General features: G+C 34.1%; 1 protein-coding gene across 3 annotated transcripts in view; it reads left to right on the plus strand.

Annotated features, from left to right (window-relative positions):
- EPHA6 (EPH receptor A6) overlaps window positions 1-21,223 on the plus strand; it is a 970,705-nt gene that overhangs the window by 166,166 nt on the left and 783,316 nt on the right. For all 3 annotated transcript variants that reach the window (XM_032277212.1, XM_032277213.1, XM_032277214.1), the window contains one exon: window positions 1,853-2,516. In XM_032277212.1, the coding sequence (XP_032133103.1) occupies window positions 1,853-2,516 (664 nt within the window). The remainder of the gene's footprint in view (window positions 1-1,852; window positions 2,517-21,223) is intronic.

Consider the following 21,223-nt stretch of genomic DNA (forward strand, 5'->3'; position numbering starts at 1 on the left):
AGAATGATCATATTGTGGTTGCAATGAGCTGTGATAGTGCTGGTTTTCCTTTAAGTGTCCTCAGAGAAATGTAAACCCATTATGCATTAGGATGAAAGACATTTAGATGAGTAATTTCATGTATTTTCTCATGAGATTATTGAATCACCCTGATAAACAATGTGTGTATATTGTAAAATTAAATATAGAGTTCAAAGGAACTCATTGTTTTCTCTGGAAAATACCCTCTGGATTTCAAGCAAGAAACTGGCAAAAAATAGTTTTGGATAAAGATTGTGTTTAAGCTTAAATGATGGATAACATAAATTATTCTAGAAGTTTACAGTAGATAATTAAAAGTACTTTGTGTCATAATAGTCCTATATACTGAGGAAAGTAGGCATCCCGTTAGAAGCTATACTAATTGAAATTCAACTGGCCTTGATTTAGTAACTCTCTATAGCCAGTTAAAATGAGAAACCGCAAACAGAACATGTTAAATAATCTTATAAATAACTGAAGTATGCTATCAACCAATAAAACCCTTATTCACTATAGCAAACCATTTGTCATTTTCAGGATACTCTAATAGAAATGATGAACTATGATGACTAGCATGTTTTGCTAAAAATGCTGTAAGGTTACCTGAATGTTTTGCCTGTACTGAAAATTATCAATTATAACTATTCAAATAAAGTGGAGTTATAATCTAAATTTGCAGCATAAAGTATGCAATATTAAATGAATACATATGAACTGATTTCATAGTGCTTAAATATTTTTATTAAATCCCTTAAAGGACAAACAAGGTCTTTCTATTCAGTTAAGTGGCAAACTGATTGTACGTAAACATACAGAAGTGAAAGTAATCCAGTGATCTAGCTCAGAGCAAAAGCCAAAGTGCTTCAAATGCTTATAATAAAGACTTCTGGTTTGACCACTCCCCGACTCTGTTCTTATTACCTAAGGTGCTTTCGGTGCCCACTTTCGCTGTTCCTCAAATACACCTGTATCCTCCTGCCTCCGGTTATTTGTGATTACTGCTTCCTCTTTGCAAGTTTCACTGTCTCATCTCTAAGACAATGCTTAAATGTCACTACGACTCCAGTAAGGCCTTTTCTAGCCCCCCACCTCTTCTTAATCTCCTTGCCCTATTTTTCCCCGTTTTACTTTCTACCATATTATTTAGTTTTACTTGTTTCTACTTTTTAATTGTCTGTCTTCCCTCTAAAGTAAGCTTTGTAAAGGCAGAGAGTTTTTGTTCAGCTAGTTAACGGCAGTATTTAGAGTGTCCAGGGTATGGGAATGCCTGATAAATATTTATTGAATAAGTCTAAGGCCTTATTCATGTCTATTTTCTGTTGAAATAGTCATGTAAATATTTAATTGAATATTGACATAGAAAACATACCACAGTTTGTGGCAAATTGTATATGAGGAAAGATGGGAAAACCAAAGTGCATTTTTTATGTTTCTAGTCGTTTTGATAAGATAATGGATGCTATTTAATGTGCTTCCAGTATGCCAGGAACTATCTAAAGTGCTGTACATATATATATCTAATTTATGCCTTACAACAACCCTGTGAAACAAGTACTATTATCAGCTCCTTTACAGTGAAGAAACTAGAGATTAAATAAAGCTGTCATGCAATTAATGTGTAGGAAGGCAAGATAGGACAGCTGATTCTAGAACTCGTACTTTCAACCAAAGACTCATGGTTAAAATGCTGCTCCATTGTTGCTCTGAATAGCTTCATTTGTATCTTTTTAATTCATTTTTATTTTGGTAAAACAAAAAAAATTGCGAGTAATCATTTCTGTTTAATCACTGTGGTTTAAAATCACTCAGTTACTTTTTTCCCTTTTTTCAGTGGGATGCCATCACTGAAATGGATGAACATAATAGGCCCATTCACACATACCAGGTGTGTAATGTAATGGAACCAAACCAAAACAACTGGCTTCGTACAAACTGGATTTCCCGTGATGCCGCGCAGAAAGTTTATGTGGAAATGAAATTCACACTGAGGGATTGTAACAGCATCCCATGGGTCTTGGGGACTTGCAAAGAAACATTTAATCTGTTTTATATGGAATCAGATGAGTCCCATGGAATTAAATTCAAGCCAAACCAGTATACAAAGATCGACACAATTGCTGCTGATGAGAGTTTTACCCAGATGGATTTGGGTGATCGCATCCTGAAACTCAACACTGAAATTCGTGAGGTGGGGCCTGTAGAAAGGAAAGGATTTTACCTGGCTTTTCAAGACATTGGGGCGTGCATTGCCCTCGTTTCAGTCCGTGTTTTCTACAAGAAGTGTCCCTTCACTGTTCGTAACTTGGCCGTGTTTCCTGATACCATCCCAAGGGTTGATTCCTCCTCTTTGGTTGAAGTACGGGGTTCTTGTGTGAAGAGTGCTGAAGAGCGAGACACTCCTAAACTGTATTGTGGAGCTGATGGAGATTGGCTGGTTCCTCTTGGAAGATGCATCTGCAGTACAGGATTTGAAGAAATTGAGGGTTCTTGCCATGGTAAGAAACAAATATTTAAATATTTTATCTTGCTTTTAAATGATTTAAATTAAAAAAAATTTTTAATAACAAGTACTAATTATACATATTCATGGGCGCATAGTAATGTTTTGATACAATATATGCTGATCAGATCAAGGTAGTTAGTACATCCATCATCTCAAACATTGATCTTTTCAAAATGATGATTTATTAAAAGTGAATGTTGTACATTTATTTTTGAATAATACATTTTTTAGTGGTATTCCTGACAATTAATTGTGAAAGGAATGGATTCATAGTAACTATAAGAAAATTGCTGTTGTTTTTCTCCTTGGAAAGGTGTATGAAAGTGTACCAAAATGCTTTCAGTAAGGTAGTTAAACAATACGAATTGCTGTATTCACTAATTTTTATAAAGGAAAGCAGCATCAACAGCAGCAACGAAAAGCACTGAGGTTCAAAATAGTGATTTCCCTGGTGTTCACATTTTTATGGTTTATAGAACTATGACATTTAAAGACAGCAATACTTATTTCTATTATATTCAATAGTAATACTTGAATCATACTTAAATGAAATTATATTTAAATAAATGAGGAATTCATATGTTATTTCAAAAACATATAAGCTAGTTTATATGGATGTTATGTGTGATGTGTTTAATGGTTGAATATTGACCTGATCAGCGGTTAATTAATCCTTTGCTATTATTACATAGAATTTTTCACCATATAACACATTAGCTTTTTATTTTAATAGTAGTATTTGTGTAACATCTAATTGTCAGGAAATATTAACATTACACAATGCTAGTTAAGTTTAGAACTATACCTTTCACACTGTTATAACAATGAGATACCTACAATTTTCAAGATGAAACATTTACTTTTTATGTAATTCATTTTATGAAGGCTTATTACCTAACAAGTATATACATTCAAAATGTTTATATTCCCCCCAAAAAAAGAGCATATATTTGATCATGTTTAGATTTAGGACTCATAATCAAAACACAAATAGAAATAAAATTATTTATTGCTAAATAGTCTTGGGAAATAGTAATGTACTGGAGATATTTCCTGCTTGATGATAACTTCTTTAGAGGGTGTTTTCTATAGCACCAGCTTGAATTTATTGATTTCTTTGTTGATGTTATATTCACATTCATTAAAAAGGATGAGAATAAGAAAAACGTACCTGATGCATATAAGGTGAAGTTTTAAATATATGCGAAGTTTTAAAGGTCTGTTTATAAAACACTTGGGTTCTTTACTCTTGAAAAGTTCACTAGAGCTGCCAGTGATGATTATGTTTTGTAACTGGAGAATATTAATATTTGCATGAGAAGTTTGTAGTATATACTTTACAAAGCATGAATCACCTTTCCTCTGCTTTTAATCATGAAACTATGTTTCATTCAAATTTATTAATAAAGTTTGCCAGTATTGTTTATCAAAATTTTTATTCACTTATAACAAGGATTTATAATGGAGAAGATTAAACCATAAATGATCCTGGAGGGATCTAAATACATTTTACATTGGAAAGTGTATGTTTTAGTTTGTTCTCATACCACCATAAGAACTTCCTGAGACTGGGTAATTTATGAAGGAAAGAGGTTTAAATGGCTCACAGTTCGACAGGCTTAACAGAGAGCACTACTGGAATGCCTCAGGAAACTTACAATCATGGCAGAAGGGGAAACATGCATGTCTTACCCTGGCAGCAGAGGAGAGAGAGAGAGAAGGGGGGAAGTGCCACACACTTTCAAACGAACAGATCTCATAACTCACTATCACAAGAACAGCAAAGAGGAAGTCCACCCTCATGATTCAGTCACTTCCCACCAGTCCCCTCCCCTATAATTTCTAGATGAGATTTGGGTGGAGACGCAGAGCCAAAACATATCAGTACACTAAAGAAAAATTTATACATATGAATAATAGTGAAGTGGAGAAGACAATAAGATCTAAGGAAAAAATGTATTACATATAGTAACCATGTGTTTTTTTGATACAGGCATATAATATGTGTAATAATCACATCAGTTTACCACATTTTAAATTAGGTGGAAGTTAGCCGTTTCTTGCTAAAAATAATGAACTTCTAAAAATATTTAAAGAATTATGTAATAATCTAAGGATTTATATGATTTGCTATTATTAAATATTTGTTTTTCTTTATGGCATTTACTACAGAATTAAAATAACCAACTATGATGGCTAGATTTTTTTTTTTTACTTAATGGGCTTGCTATATGAAATTTTATTTTTAGTTATATGTCTTAAAAATTTCTTCATTAATTTGGCAAAGATGGTTTTGGACAAATGATAAACAGCATCAGTTTATCTACAGCTTCTACTTGTCTGCTTTTATGGCTTGTTATCTTTATTATCTTCTATCTGATTGCAGAAACATGAGAGAGTCAGTACAGAACAATTGTTCATCATCTTGTAGTAGATGGCTGAAATTGGAAGAATTAAGTTTGAGTTGAATGTCTATGGCTTATAAACCTTGAAACCAGGTGTTTAATTTGTAAAGTAGTGGTTATAATCACCTGATGATAAAATACAGGTAAAACGATTAACAAGCAAACAGGCCTGACTCTAATTGAATATAATGAATTGTTATTTACAAACAAAAGGAAAATCAAAGTGAATGTGGCGACTACATTATTTTTAAAGAGATATATATTGCAGTGCTAGCAGTGTTCATTTTAGAGTACTTACTTTTTTGTGTGTTCTTGATGTTTCATGTTGCCCCTTTCTTTCCTCTGATGAGAATTTTATCATTGCTTTTATTGCTATCTATTCATAACTTATCTCACGAAAAAAATCTCTGAATTGCATATAATCAAAGGTCAAACTAATGCAAACGTATATGAAAAAACTGTAGTTCAAGTAGAAATGTGACCACATATATAATGGGAAAAGAAAAAAATGAGTATATCACTATTTTTCTTCTAGTCTATTCTAAAAACAATTAATTAACCTACACAATTTTTTTTTTTTAGAGACATGGTCTTATTCTGTCACCCACCCAGGCTGGAGTGCAATGGTGTGACCGTAACTCATTGCAACCTTGAATTCCTAGGCTCAAGCAATTCTCCTGCCTTAGCCTTCCAAAATGCTGAGATTGCAGGGATGAGCCACTGCTTCCAGCCCCAAACTATTGATATTTTTGAGGATTTACTATTTCTTAATCACTTTCTTAAGTGGTAGAGATAAATATAAATAAGGCATATGTTCCGATTATCTACTACTATGAGACAAAACCACCCAAAATATATAGTCTTAAAATCACAATGATTTATTATTTTTCAGGGCTCAGCTAGGTTGTTCTGCTGTATTACAACATAGTACAATAAACAGAGATCATTCATTTAGCTGAATTCCACTGGAAGCTTGACTGGAGTTGGAATGTCCAAGATAGCCTCTCATCTTCCAGGGCCTTTCTCTGTGTCATTTAGTATCTATCCCAAGCTTTCCTGGAGTGTAGTTGCTGGCTTAAGAGGGAGTTTATTCACATAACCATCTGCAAAATGAGTGTCTGAGGAGACAGCACTGAGAGTGAATACCTGAAATTATATTTATAGGGGACTGCCACCATGGCAACATATTATTTCACAGTCTTCTATCTGGATTCTCCCAATTAATGTCTCTTCATCTTGCACAAAAACCCACACCCTCCCAAAGGTTTGTCCCATTATGACATCATGTTGAACTCCAGAATAGCATATTGAAATCTTTTCCAGATTCAAATGATGTTTCATTGCTGAGATCCCTGTTGATCTGCAGAACTAAGAACCTAAAAGTAAGTTATTGTTCCCTACACCCACAACACACATGGAACAGGGGCAGGATAATTGGAAGATATTCTCCCATTCCAAAAGGCAGGGAACACAACAGTGACTGATCCACTGTGAGTGTGAAGTGCAGCTGGTGTTTTCAGGGTTCCGACTACAGGGGCAGGGAATGTTTTCTATTAGAGCACAGCTCTGCTCCCTGTGATTGGTTCTCTGTCTCTTTTGGCTTTCTTACTAGTATCTCGCCCCTACACTGTTAGTCATCCACTCTAAGAATTGCCCACATGCTGGTTGCTAGTTTCAACAGCTTTTGGAAAACCTCTTTAATTTGATCAACAACATTATGAAGTGCTTTTTTCTCTTCCAAGTTATCACAGGCAGCATTATTGCTAATTGCTCAACACATAACATGTGTTGACCTTTCAATATTCCCAGTAACAATATCTTTACTGGTCTTCCAGCCTCTACTCACAGTCTCCTTGCTATTCTTCAGCCTCTACCATCTGTTCAGTCCCAAAGCAAATACCACAAGTTTTAACTTTTTGTTATGGCAACACCCATATCTTGTACAAATTATTTGCTTATAGTTTCTACAATCTGGAAATCTGGATTGGGTGCAGTGGATCATTCTTTTTCTGTCTTATCTGAGGTCACTTATGCAACTGCAGTTATTTGGAGGTTTAACAGAGCTGCATATCTCTGATGGCTTCACTCACGTATAATGCTTTGTCTGTTATGTTAGAGGCCCTAACATTGTATACTGTCTAAATCCTGGTAACAATTTTAGTATGTTTTATTTCAGGAAATTATTCTAGTTATTTTTTTCTGATACATCAACTATAAGGGGTTACTCACCTTAGCATTCAAGGGATTTCATATACTGGCCTTGCCCTCTTCTTTTCTCACCTCAGCAAGTTATGTCCAGTATTCATTTTTTTTTATAACTTTTGAACAATCCATGTGTTTTTTGTATCTCTTACATTTCTTCATATTTAACCTAGCTGCTTTTGTACCCTTCTTTTTCTGTGATGGCATTTCATTTATTCTTCAATGTCTAACGCAAATGTCATGCCTCTGGGTCTTCACAAAGTTAATATCATTCTCCTCCATGCTACAATTTGTACTAATTATTTGTATATCTGTTTCACTAGGGCTGTCAGATAAAAGAAGTGCACTTAAGAATCACATGGTGTGAGTGATCACAAAGCACTGAGTAGTTAAAGGTACAGCATGTTGGTTCTTCTGTGGAATCCTATGTTTCTTCTCATTTCTGTGAGAAAAGGTAAATTTTCTTGAGCGAGTGTTGTAGCATTTTAGATCTGGAAGGCCTTAGAAAATATTTTTATCCATCATTTTATGAATCAGGACCCTAAATTACTGAGAAAAGAATTTAATTTCCTGGGACCACACAGTAGTATCTACTGTTATATTGAGAATTAAAGTCCAGATATGTCTCAACCTGGCCTTTCTGTGTTTCCCTTCCACCTATCACCGATTCTTTCTCACGCTCTCACTTCCTCATTCCAGACATCCATGCCCTCACTTTGATGTTTAATGTTTTCTTCCTGCCAGAGCCAAAGCACAGGAGCCCTGTTTCTCATTATGAATTAGGCCTGCTCTGCCTTGTATTTCTCTTCAGGAGTCTCATGTGGACATTGCTGGGGCAGGATTTAAGCATCACTTTTGAAATTCATGCTGCTGAGGATGATGAAAAGATATATAGATGTGGATTTATCTGGAACTTTACTTTTAGAGATGATAAACAGGAAAAATTACAGTGAGACTTTAGGGATTTTCATAATTTACTTGAATGAGAACTCTTGGCTATGTAACTAAGACACAGTAAGCTGATTTAAAATAGAATAAATCTGTATCTAGTCATACTCCGTATCTAATGAATGATGTATATTTACTTGCATTTAAATAACATATGACATTTTATCCTAAAAGTTGTACTACTGAATGTTTGACTTTGTGATTCCTTTTTGCATAATATTGTTAAGGTACACCTATATCCAATTTCTGGAAGCCCAAAACAGAGAGGTGGACTCTTATTCTTGCTGTATGAATTAGGCTTAAATAGATAGATGATACTAAGCAAGTTTGCTTAAATTTAAAATCAAACACAAATAATTTGGGTTGCTTTATTATACATAATAATCAGATTTTAGTCTTGTTTCAAATCTCAGCTGACATTTCATAACTATTATAATTTTATTTCATAGTTCTTAAGACTCATATGGGGCATGTTTATATTACAGATTTAACATTGTTTTATTCTACTTAATGTCAGTCTTTTCTAAGGTTTTAAATTTAAAAATAACATTGATTTGCAAATAAGTATACTAATTTACATCAAATTTTCTTTCAGTTTATATGTCTAAGACTATTTTAGCACTTTGGAAGAAATAATTGGAAACAACATGCAAAATTGAATGCAATTTTTGCTTAGTTATGTGAGTTCTGAAGTGGCATGAATCCTTAATAAGCTCATATAAACATTAATTTAGGATAAATCGCATTAAGGTAGTGGTACTTGTACTTAGAGATATTAGTTTGTGTTTAAAATTTCAGACCTTCTGAGAAAATATACATATACATGTATATATATATATTGCAATATATATATATATACACATATACACACATATATACACACATATATATTGCAATAAAGCCTTCTTTAAGCCTGTAGGCATCACACAGTATAACTTAACAAAATAATATTTGTCTGTGAAAATTAAAATTCTGAAACACTGGGAATATTTAAAAACCTCTCTTCTGTCTAGAAATACGCTTTAAAATTTTTTTTCTAGTAGTGCATTAAAATTCAGGATGAAAGGATGGTGGTAATTTTCAGACCACTGCATTATTGTTCACAGAGGTGAATGGGATATACAGGGCCTTTAGTGACATTGTATTGATTCGATCTCTTGAAGAGTGTTGTTATTAAGACTTCATGGCACAGTCCTCTGCTGCAGTTCAGAAACATCTAATGCTGTGTGTTTATGATCTTCTATATAATCATGTTATCAGAGATGACTGTGGAAGCAAAGAGCATAAAGAAATTTGAGATACCGGGATTTGCTGGCATTAAATAAGGGGGTTTGTGGATAGGATGGAAAACTGAAAGGCAAGATTGGGATCAGAAAAAAAGGGCAGATTTATTGGCCCAGGTAGTATTCTCACTTTCCAAAGGTTCTTACACACTAAATATAAACTCTTATATTATAACCTTCAATTCCAAACAAAGCTGCTTTTTCGTGTAGCAATTCCAAACTTTCATCTATCTTGAGAAGTATACGGAATCAAGAAGCCTGAAGAGTCTAAAAATAAAAGGTGTTATTTCCAAGTGAGAAAGAGTAAAGTTGAATAATTACAGGCATACCTCAGACATATTTCAGGTTCAGTTCCAGACCACAGCAATAAAGCAAACATCCCAGTAAAGCAAATCACATGAATATTTTGATTTCCCAGTGAATATAAAAGTTATATTTACACTGTATTATCGTCTATTAAGCTTACAATAATTTTGGCTCTAAAAACAATGTACGTGCTTAATTTAAAAACACCTTATTGCTAAAAAATTGCTAATGATCATCTGAGCCTTCAGCAAGTCATAATCATTTTGCTGGTGGAGAATCTTGCCTCGATATTGATGGCTGCTGACGGATTAGGGTGTCAGTTGCTAACGTTTTTTGTACCTGTGGCAATTTCTTAAGATAGCAAAACAATGAAATCAGCCATATCAGTTGACTCTTTCATGACAGATGTCTCTGTAGCATGGTAGGCTGCTTAATATCATTTTACCCAGAGTAGAACTCTCAAAATTGAAGCCAGTCCTCTCAACCCCTGCTGCTGCTTTATCAACTAAGTTGAAATAATATTCTAAACATTATGCTGTCATTTCAGCAATGTTCACAGCGTTTCTACTGGGAATAGATTCCATCACTTTCTTTGCTCATCCATGAAGGACAACTCCTGATGTTTTCAAGTTTTATCATGACACTGCAGAAATTCATTATATCTTGTCTCTACTTCTGCTTTTTCTCTTGCTGTATCTACAACATCTGCAGTTTTTTTCTCCATTAAAGTCTTGAACCCCTTAATGTCATCCTTGAAGGTAGGTATCAGTTTCTTCCAAACTCCTGATTGTTGATGATTTTACCTTCTTCCATGAATGGTGGATGTTCTTAATGGTATCTAGAATGTTGAATTCTTTCCAGAATATTTTCATTTTACTTTGCATGGATAGATGGGAGGAATCACTATGGCAGCAATGGCCTTAGAAAATATATTTTTTAAGTCATAAGACTTGAAAGTTGACATTTCTCTGAATGATGGATGGAAAATGGATGTCATGCTAGCAGACATAAAAACATTAATTTCCCTGTGTATCTCTATCAGAGCTTTTGGGTGATCAGGTGCATCATCAGTAAGCTGTACTATTTTGAAAACAATCTTATTTTCTGAGCAATAGGTCTCAACAGCAGGCTTAAAATTCTCCATAAACCATACTGTGAACAGACATACTGCCATCAACCTTTGTTGTTCCATTTGTAGAGCATAGGCAGAGTAGATTTACCATAATTCTTACTGGATTTACATTTTCAAAATGTAAATGGGCATTGGCTTCCACTTAAAGTCACAAGCTGCATTAGGTCCTAACAGGAGATTCAGCCTGTCTTTTGAAGCTTTGAAGCCAGGCTATGACTTCTCTCTAGTTATGAAAGTAGTAGATGGCATCTTCTTCCACTATAGGATTGTTTCATCTACATTGAAACTCTAGGTGTGGCCACCTTCATCAGTGATTTTAGCTAGGTCTTCTGGATAACTTACTGCAGCTTCAACATCATCGGCACGTGCTGCTTCACCTTGTGATATTATCTTGTAGAGATGGCTTTTGTGCTTAAGACTTGTGAAGCAACTGCTATTGGCATCCAATTTTTGTTTTGCAGCTTCCTCCCCTCATTTAGCCTTCATGGAATTGAAGAGAGGTGGGATCTTATTCTGGATTAGCCTGTGTCTTAAGGGAGTGTTATGGCTACTTTGACCTTCTGTCCAGATCACTAAAACTCTGCTTATCAACAATAAGGCTGATTTGCTTTGTTATTCATGTGTTACCAGAGTAGCACTTTTTATTCCTTAAAGAAATTTTTATTTGCAGTAACAACTTGGCTAAATCTTTGGTGCGAGAAGCTTAGTTTTCACCTATCTCAGCTTTTGAGGCCTTCTTCACTAAGTTTAATCATTTTTAACTTGATTTTAAGAAGAAAAAGTGCATCTCTTCTTTTCACTTGACCATTTAGAGGCCGTTGTAGGGTTATTGGCCTAATTTCATTATGGTTGTGTCTCAGAGACCCAAGGAGACAGGGAGAGAAGGGAGAGTGGCCAGTGAGTGGAGCAGCCAGAACACACAATATTTATTAATTAAGTTTTCTGGCTTATGTGGGTATGGTTTGTGGTTAACCCCCAAAATAGGGTAGGGACATTGAAAATCACTGAGTATGCAAAAATAACGTAAAAAATCGTTGATATCTGTTATGGTGATCTATGGTATAGTATCTATATTACATGTAACAAGTATGGAAAAGTTTGAAATATTGCTAGAATTAACAAAATTACCAAGTGTGATATGGAGATATAAAATGAGCACACACTGTTGAAAAAATGGCACCAATTGCCTTGCTTGATGCAAGGTTGCTACATACCTTCAATTTTTAGAAAATGTAGTGTCTGCAAAGTGCAATGAAGTTCAATGAAACAAGACATGCCTATATATTATAGTTTGTTCTTTGTCATGATTTATAAAATAGCTTAAAGTACAAACCTACTTGAAATTATAATTTTAGCAAATTATTTTATACATATTTAATATCAACTTTAGCCCATATTTTATTCTGTTGACTTGAAGACTATAAGTCATATTCCTATAGGGCTGTCCTTAATTAAAAAGTCAAATTTATGTAAATAAATTTACACATATTTCTATGCGAGCATAAATTTATTCATTATCTCTGTACTCTTTCCGGACATGACTTACCTTGTTACCCACTGAAATGACTCCTTTTCATATGAATTCTCCCTAGAATTTTAGTTCTACCTTTTAATCAAATGAAATTAATATGCATATATAGATAGTACTTGGATACATCAAGATATAGTAACAGTTTTTGTACCTTTCATTTTGTCCATCATTATCTCCTTTCTTCTGGGTTCAAAAAGTATGTATTTTGGTAGTTCTTTTGATGAAGTTCTATGAGAGGTTAAGATTTTTATTTAATGGGTATTTAAGAATAGCTTTATTTTTCTCTCCCTCTTCAATGATTGTTTATTTGGTTGTAGAACAGAAGATGACAAAGATTTTTCTTCAACATTCTGAAAATATTATTTTCCTGTTTTTGATAATCTATTATTGCTAACGATCTGCCGACAGTTTAGTTGTCATTTCTTGGGAGATTATGTATAGCTTCTATATTTTTTATTTTTAGATATATCTGATGTTTCTGGGCGTGGTTTTATTTTTTTCCTGCTTTTAATTTTGCATTGTTAACCTGAGAAAGAGAGAGAAAGACAGAGACAGAGAGAGAGAGATTGCTTTCTTTTATTCAGTGTTTCTAGAATTTTTATGAAATATGTTTGTTGGAAACTTTCAAATTATTCTCTTTGTCTCTGAACTAATTTTTTCAATACTTAATCTCAGCAATAATATCCAGGTTTAGAATTTTCACTTTGACTAAGCATAGGTAAGAGTTTTTCTCATCTATTGAGGTATCTTTATCTTCATTAGTTTTAGCTGTTATTTTTCGTTCTTTTTGTTTCATTTCTGCCTACTGTGTTCCATAATTCTCTTCCTCTTATATGGATGTTATTTTATTCTTGATAGATTTTAAAGTCCCCTTCTAATAGATTTGGATCAAATTAATCTGATTTTTTAGTGTGTTGCCTATATTTCTAAGCATTTGTGTCTATTGTGTACTTTGGAATTGCAGGCTGACTTGTCTGGAAATTTTATATTTTATCTGATTTCTGTTTCTGTACCATTGGTTTTTTATTTGAAGAGTTTGTGTTTATACCAACCCAGTTCCCTAGGCCGTAATTAGAGAAAAATGTAAAGGCCATAATAAATTTCCCAAATAATTCAAATTAGTATTTCTTGTGGACCGGTAGCTCTGCTTTATACAATAATTCAGGGATCCCGACTTCTTGCTTTTAGTAAAGCAGACATCTCTTAAAGCCTTGTAGTTGTCTGTATCCAGCTCAGAGAAGGGAGGAGACCTGTGTTCTTCTTAATAAACTCGTATTTGAAGAGTCACGTATCATTTCTTATTACATACCAACAATGACAACAGTATATGGCCACACAACTGCAAATAGTGGGAGGTTCTATTAAATGTTGTTCCTAGCTCAGTAGTCACTTTCCACAAATAATTCTCTGCCACATAGAAGAGGAAGACCAAATTTTTCTAGACACTTGTTCATCTCTACAACAGTCTGTCACTTCACTAACAAAATATAGATATTCATCCTCATGTATCTGATAATGCAGTTTTCTCCATCAAGCTCAAATAATCCCTGAACCCCTTAAATGGATGAGCATAACACAGGCTGTCAGAGTTGATTAGCCACCAATAACTACATCGGAAATGGTCATGGATCGCAAAGATAGTGGAGCTGAAAGTCATTGAGAACAGTGACACACACCATTTAATCAGTGTTTATATCTTTTGGAGAGCTTCACACTGCCTACCCAAAAAGATTTTCCTATTTCTTTTCCTTCCAGCTTTCAACCCAGCTAATTATTGCCTGAACTCATCTGTTTCTGAAAATAATAATATATGGTTAAATGTACCAAGTGGCAACCAACACAAAGAAATCATAGCTCTTGACCAGACTTCCAAGTTATTGCATATCAACATTTTACCAAAACTATTACTATTGTATAATATAGATTTTCGTCTATCCATAGCCTCCTGTTACACATCACCTGTCTCCTGATCGCTAAGTCAATGTCACTTATTTTAGTGTTTTGTTGTGGGTCTATTCCAATTAAGGTGTATGTATAAACACACACACACACACACATACACAGAGAGAGAGAGAGAGAATGCAATATATATATATGTAGCTACACACATATATAGCCATGTATATGTTTACACACACATATATATATATAGCTATATATGTGTGTATATGTTAGAGTTAAAATATTATTTAAAAGCTGAGGTAACAGATAAAAGTTTCAAAGTCAGGAGCCTTAATATGTAGAAGTTAATTTTTCATTCATGTTACAGCCTAAGGTTTGCTTGTTGTTGAGGGCTTTCCATCATACACAAAATAAGAGAACTGTGCATTTTCTTTCTCAAGCTCCGTTGTCACCTGTAGATTTGTTGTTACCCATATCCAATGAGTGGAGCATGTATGTATCCAAGAAAGGGAGCATATATAGTACACAAGTGCTTTTTAAAAGACTTGCCATAGAAATGACATATATGTAATCAACAAGCTAAATGTTTTTAGTGTAAGCTTAAATATTGTCATGTCAAATAATTAAAATAATTAGGATTTTTCTTTTTTGAACAGTAGACAGGTAGTAAGCTAAGATACATACATACCTGTGTGTATATATTAGCAATCTAGATTACATTTGGGGCCTGATTTTTAGATTTTTAGCTGTGTCTTCTCTGGCCACAAAAGGCAAGACATTTCTTTAGATCCTTCCTGAATCGCTAGTTCTCTGAGGATATTTTGATCTGAAAGTTTAAAGCAGGAAACTTTTTACTTTTTTTTCTGTAAACTCTCCAGCCCAGTCAGAACTTGCCATACATATATGTAGATATATGTGTGCATTTGTGTGTTTGTATGTATATGTGTCTGTGTTTCATAAAACCAGACATAAACCAAACTAAATATGCCAAATTTGACATAAATTTATTTTTTAATTCAAACCTTTTTCACTTTATATAGAAATAAATATTCAACTATTTTGAAGAAAGTGTGATTATTTTCGTATAGTAACTACAAATAGCAACCGGGAACATTTGTGACAAACCTCCTGCAATAATAATTCATAAATTGTTTGAAGAATAATATATCTACTATAAATACATTTAAGTTGTTTATTTTTATTTAAGATATCTTGTAGCCCTTTGTAAGGAAATCATCCTGGCGTGGACATAAGCTCAGATATACCTTATGATGATACCAGAGGACATTATTAATATTTTTGAGTCCTTTGAGACAGTAACTTACAAAAATTTAAGAAATGGTGTTCTCATTCATTTGACCTTTTTAGGAAGTAATACTTTTTTTTTGTACTCAGTTTTTTCTTCCTTTCAACATATAATACTAATAATTGAAAATTTGACTTTTATAAATAGCTCTCAATTATGATATTATAAAAATGTCTGTTAAGTTATTGTTTTCAATTTGAACTTACTACAGACTATTTTTTTAGAATGAGTATCAGTAAATAAGGAATATAGCATTACTGGAAATGGTAGTCTCACTTTCACAGGGAACTTTAGAGTAGTGGTAAATTTAAAGGGATGGAGATGCCCAGTTTCAAGTTACTCTATGCAAGGACTATCACCATGAAAAGAAGCATCCTGTACCAACAATAAACGGGAAGTTTGGGACCATAAAAATAAGCTCTGCTTTTCTGCTGCAATGGACAGAAAAAAAGCATAAATTATTCCCATTATTTGACAATATCGAAAGGGACTGCCATAAAAAGTATTGAAAACCTCTCGAAAGATGGAAACACTTGTTGGACAGAGATAAACAACTGTTGTCTTGGGTAGAATTCTTTAAGATCATAGTATAGTTGGTCTTTTTCAAAAAATGACTAATATTCTCATTTTTTGATTTATTTCTGTTCTTTTTAAATGTTAACTACTCTTCAGAATTATGTTTTACCCCTTCATAATTAAGGAGCCTATATTCTTTATCTCTGTGTTTACTAGCCACAATTTTTAATAAAATTGAATGTAAAAGCTGTGTTAATTTGTAAAACATTGAAGATTCTCTATTAAGTTAATAATTGCATTATGACCGGGAGCACTTTCCTCTTGAAGCCTAATTTTATGTGGGTACATTTATATACGTATTGCTATTATGAACTAATTCACCATGGAGAGGAAATATTAATATTATATACATGTAATTTTTAAAATTACCCCATAGAATAAATAGCATACATTACTTATGCAAATATTTTTTATTCATGAGGGTTGTTTTATTTTTAGAAATTCTCCTTCACCTATTGAGGTGACCATAAAATTTTTCTATTTGATAATTCATGAGATATGTTATATTTAATATGTTAGTAATATAAAATATTTTATAAACATTTTATAAAATATATATTATTTTATAAACATACAATATGTTAATAATATAAAAATATATGTTAATAATATATTTCCTTAGATGACCAATCTTTGATTTAATAAGGTTATTTGGCCTTGAAGGATTGTTACCTTAATGTTGATTTCTATGTATTTTCTTTCATTTATTAAAAGTTGGAATAAGGAGATTTTATTCAATACTATGAAATATGAATATTTTTGAGAGACATAAAGAATATGATAGTTATATATACCATATTCTTAGATGAAAATATTAAATATTTGGAAAATTTAAAACGTTAGAGTTGTAAACAAGTCAGACTCAAAATTCTTATTGTTTTTGCTACTTTGAACTCAGCAAAAATCATGCTCATTTATGTATAAAATAACAAATGCATTACAATGTAAAGGAATATTTAAAAAGAATAATAAACTAGAAGAGTATTCCTAGCAGACATTAAAATGTATTTGAAGGAATATATTTAAAATGCATGGTATTGACTTCCAAAGAGAAATATTCATCAATGTTATCAAGAGGTTAAAAATAGACTAAATTACAAGAAGTAGTAAAATGGTGAAATTGAGATTATTAATTAATGGGGACAATTAGATAGATTGTTTATGTTGTAGGGGTTGATATTGGGGAGGGAAAGAAATAATCACTTGGGTGTAGGGCCTGTATTGCAATTACTTTTCTTTTTTCTTTTCTTTCTTTCTTTCTTTTTTTTTTTTTTTGAGATGGAGTTTCACTCTTCTCACCCAGGCTGGGGTGCAATGACACCATCTCGCCTCACTGCAACCTCTGCCTCTTGGGTTCAAGCAATTCTCCTGCCTCAGGCTCCTGAGGAGCTGGGATTACAGGTGCACAGCAATATGCCCAGCTAATATATTTCGTTGTTTGTATTTTATTATACTTTAAGTTCTGAGGTACATGTGCAGATTGTGTAGGTTTGTTACATAGGTGTACTCCTGTCATGGTGATGGTTTACCGCATCCATTGCCCCATCATATACATTAGGTATTTCTCTTAATGCTATCCTTCCCCCATCCCCCCACCCCCTGCTGTTCTTCCTCTAGTCCCTCACCCCCCCAGGCCCTAGTGTGTGACATTCCCCTCCCTGTGTCCATGTATTCTCATTGTTCAACACCCACTTATGAGTGAGAACACGTGGTGTTTGGTTTTCTGCTCTTGTGTCAGTTTGCTGAGAATGGTGGTTTCCAGTTTCATCCACGTCCCAGCAAAGGACATGAACTCATCCTTTATATGGCTGCATAGTATTCCGTGGTGTGTATGTGTCACATTTTCTTTATCCAGTCTATGACTGATGGGCATTTAGGTTAGTTACAAGTCTTTGCTATTGTGAACAGTGCCACAATAAACATACATATGCATGGGTCTTTATAATTCCAGTAATGTGATTGCTGGGTCAAATGGTATTTCTATTCCCAGATCCTTAAGGAATTGCCACACTGTCTTCCACTGGTTGAATTAATTACACTCCCACCAGCGGTGTAAAAGCATTCCTATTTCTCTACATCCTCTCCAGCGTCTGTTGTCTCCTGATTTTTTAATGATCACCATTCTAACTGGCATGAGGCGGTATCTCATTTTGGTTTTGATTTGCATTTCTCTAGTGACCAGTGATGAGGAGCTTTTTTTCTTATGTTTGTTGGCTGCATAAAACTGTCTTCTTTTGAAAAATGTCTGTTCATGTCCTTGGCCCACTTTTTGATGGGGTTGTATTTTCTTGTAAATTTCTTTAAGTTCTCCGTAGATTCTGGATATTAGCCCATGTCAGATGGGTAGATTGCAAAACTTTTTCCCATTCTGTTGGTTGCTGGTTCACTCTATTGATAGTTTCCTTTGCTGTGCAGAAGCTCTTAAGTTTAATTAGATCCCATTTGTCTATTTTGGCTTTTGTTGCCATTGCTTTTGGTGTTTTAGTCATGAAGTCCTTGCCCATGCCTGTGTCCTGAATGGTATTGCCTAGGTTTTCTTCTAGAGTTTTTATGGTGTTAGGCCTAATGTTTAAATCTTTAATCCATCTGGAGTCAATTTTTGTATAAGGTGTAAGGAGGGTATCCAGTTTCAGCTTTCTGCTTATGGCTAGCCAGTTTTCCCAACACCATTTATTAAATAGGGAATCCTTTCCCCATTGCTTGTTTTTGTCACGTTTGTCAAAGATCAGATGGTTGTGGTTGTGTGGCGTGATTTCTGAGGCCTCTGTTCTGTTCCATTGGCCTATATCTCTGTTTTGGTACCAGTACCATGCTGTTTTGATTACTGTAGCCTTGTAATATCATTTGAAGTCAGGTAGCATGATGCCTCCAGCTTTGTTTTTGCTTTTTGTTTTTTTTTTTCCCTTAGGATTGTCTTGGCTATGGGAGCTTTTGAAGCCCTATATGAAGCTTAAGGTATTTTTTTCCAATTCTATGAAGAAAGTCATTGGTAGATTGATGGGGGTAGCATTGAATCTATAAATTACTTTGGGCAGTATGGCCATTTTCCTGATAGTGATTCTTCCTAACCATGAGCCTGGAATGTTTTCCATCTGTTTGTGTCCTTTCTTATTTCCTTGAGCAGTGGTTTGTAGTTCTCATTAAAGAGGTCCTTCACATCCCTTGTTAGTTGTTTACTTTGGTATTTTATTCTCTTTGTAGCAATTGTGAATGGGAGTTCATTCTTGATTTGGCTTTCATGTCTGTTATTGCTGCATATGAATGCTTGTGGTTTTTGCACATTGATTTTGTATCCTGAGACTTTGCTGAAGTTGCTTATCAGCTTAAGGAGATTTTGGGCTGAGACAATGGGGTTTTCTAAGTATACAATCATGTCATCTGCAAACATGGACAATTTTATGTCCTCTCTTCCTATTCGAATACACTTTATTTCTTTTCTTGCCTGATGGCCCTAGCCAGAACTTCCAATACTGTGTTGAACAGGAGTTGAGACAGAGGGAATTCTTGTCTTGTGCCAGTTTTCAAAGGGAATGCTTCCAGTTTTTGCCCATTCACTATGATATTGGCTGTGGATTTGTCATAAATAGATCTTATTATTTTGAGATATGATCCATCGATACCTAGTTTATTGAGAGATTTTAGCATAAAGAGCTGTTGAGTATTGTCAAAGGCCTTCTCTGCATCTATGGAGATAATAATATGTTTTAATTTTTTGTTCTGTTTATGTGATGGATTACGTTTACAGATTTGCAGATGTTGAATCAGCCTTACATCCCAGGGATGAAGCTGACTTGATCATGATGGATAAGCTTTTTGATGTGCTGTTGGATTCAGTTTGCCAGTATTTTATTGAAGATTTTTGCATCATTGTTCATTATGGATATTGGCCTGAAATTTTCTTTTTTAGTTGTATCTCTGCCAGGCTTTGGTATCAGGATGATGTTGGTCTCATAAAATGAGTTAGGGAGGATTCCCTCTTTTTGTATTTTTGGAATAGTTTTAGAAGGAATGTACCAGCTCCTCTTTGTACCCCTGGTAGAATTCAGCTGTGAACCTGTCTGATCCTGGGATTTTTTTGCTTCATAGTCTATTAATTGTTGCCTCAACTTCAGACCTTGTTATTGGTCTATTCAGAATTCAACTTCTTCTTGGTTTAGTCTTGGGAAAGTGTAAGTGTCCAAGCATTTATCCATTTCTTGTAGATTTACTGGTTTATTTGCCTAGAGGTGTTTGTAGTAATCTCTGATGTTAGTTTGTATTTCTGTGCGTTAGGTGGTGGTATCTCCTTTATTATGTTTTATTACATCTATTTGAATCTTTTGTCTTTTCTTTTTTAGTAGTCTGTCTAATGGTCTATTTTGTTGATCTTTTCAAAACTCAACTCCTGGATTTATTGATTTTTGAAGGTTTTTTCGTATCTCTCCTTCAATTCTGCTTTGATATTAGTTATCTCGTGCCTTCTGCTGGCCTTTGAGTTTGTTTGATCTTGCTCCTCTAGTTCTTTTAATTGTGATGTTAGGGTGTCAATTTTATATCTTTCCTCACTTCTCTGGTGGGAATTTAGTGCTATAAATTTCCCTCTGGACACTGCTTCAAATGCGACCCAGTGATTCTGGTACATTTTGTCTTTGTTTTCATTGATTTTGAAGAACATCTTTATTTCTACCTTTATTTCATTGTTTATCCAGTAGTCATTCAGGAGCAGGTTGTTTAGTTTCCATGTAGTTGTGTGGTTTTGATTTAGTTTCTCAATCATGAGTTCTACTTTGATTGCACTGTGATCTGAGGGACTGTTTGTTATGATTTCCATTCTTTTGCATTTGGTGAGGAGGGGTTTACCTACAATTATGTTGTCAATTTTAGAATAACTGTGATGTGGTGCTAAGAAGAATGTATATTCTATGGTTTTGGGGTAGAGTGTTCTGTGTAGATGTCTGTTAGGTCCACTTGGTGCAGATCCCAGTTCAAGTCCTGGATATCCTTGTTAATTTTCTGTCTTGTTGATCTGTCTGGTCTTGACAGTGGAGTGTTAAAGTCTCCCAGTGTTATTGTGTGAGAGTCTAAGTCTCTTTGTAGGTCATTAAAAACTTGCTTTATGTATCTGGGTG

This window comes from Sapajus apella, unplaced genomic scaffold, assembly GCF_009761245.1.
Source record: "Sapajus apella isolate SASKATOON/1434 unplaced genomic scaffold, GSC_monkey_1.0 scaffold8, whole genome shotgun sequence".
NCBI classification, from domain to species: domain Eukaryota; kingdom Metazoa; phylum Chordata; class Mammalia; order Primates; family Cebidae; genus Sapajus; species Sapajus apella.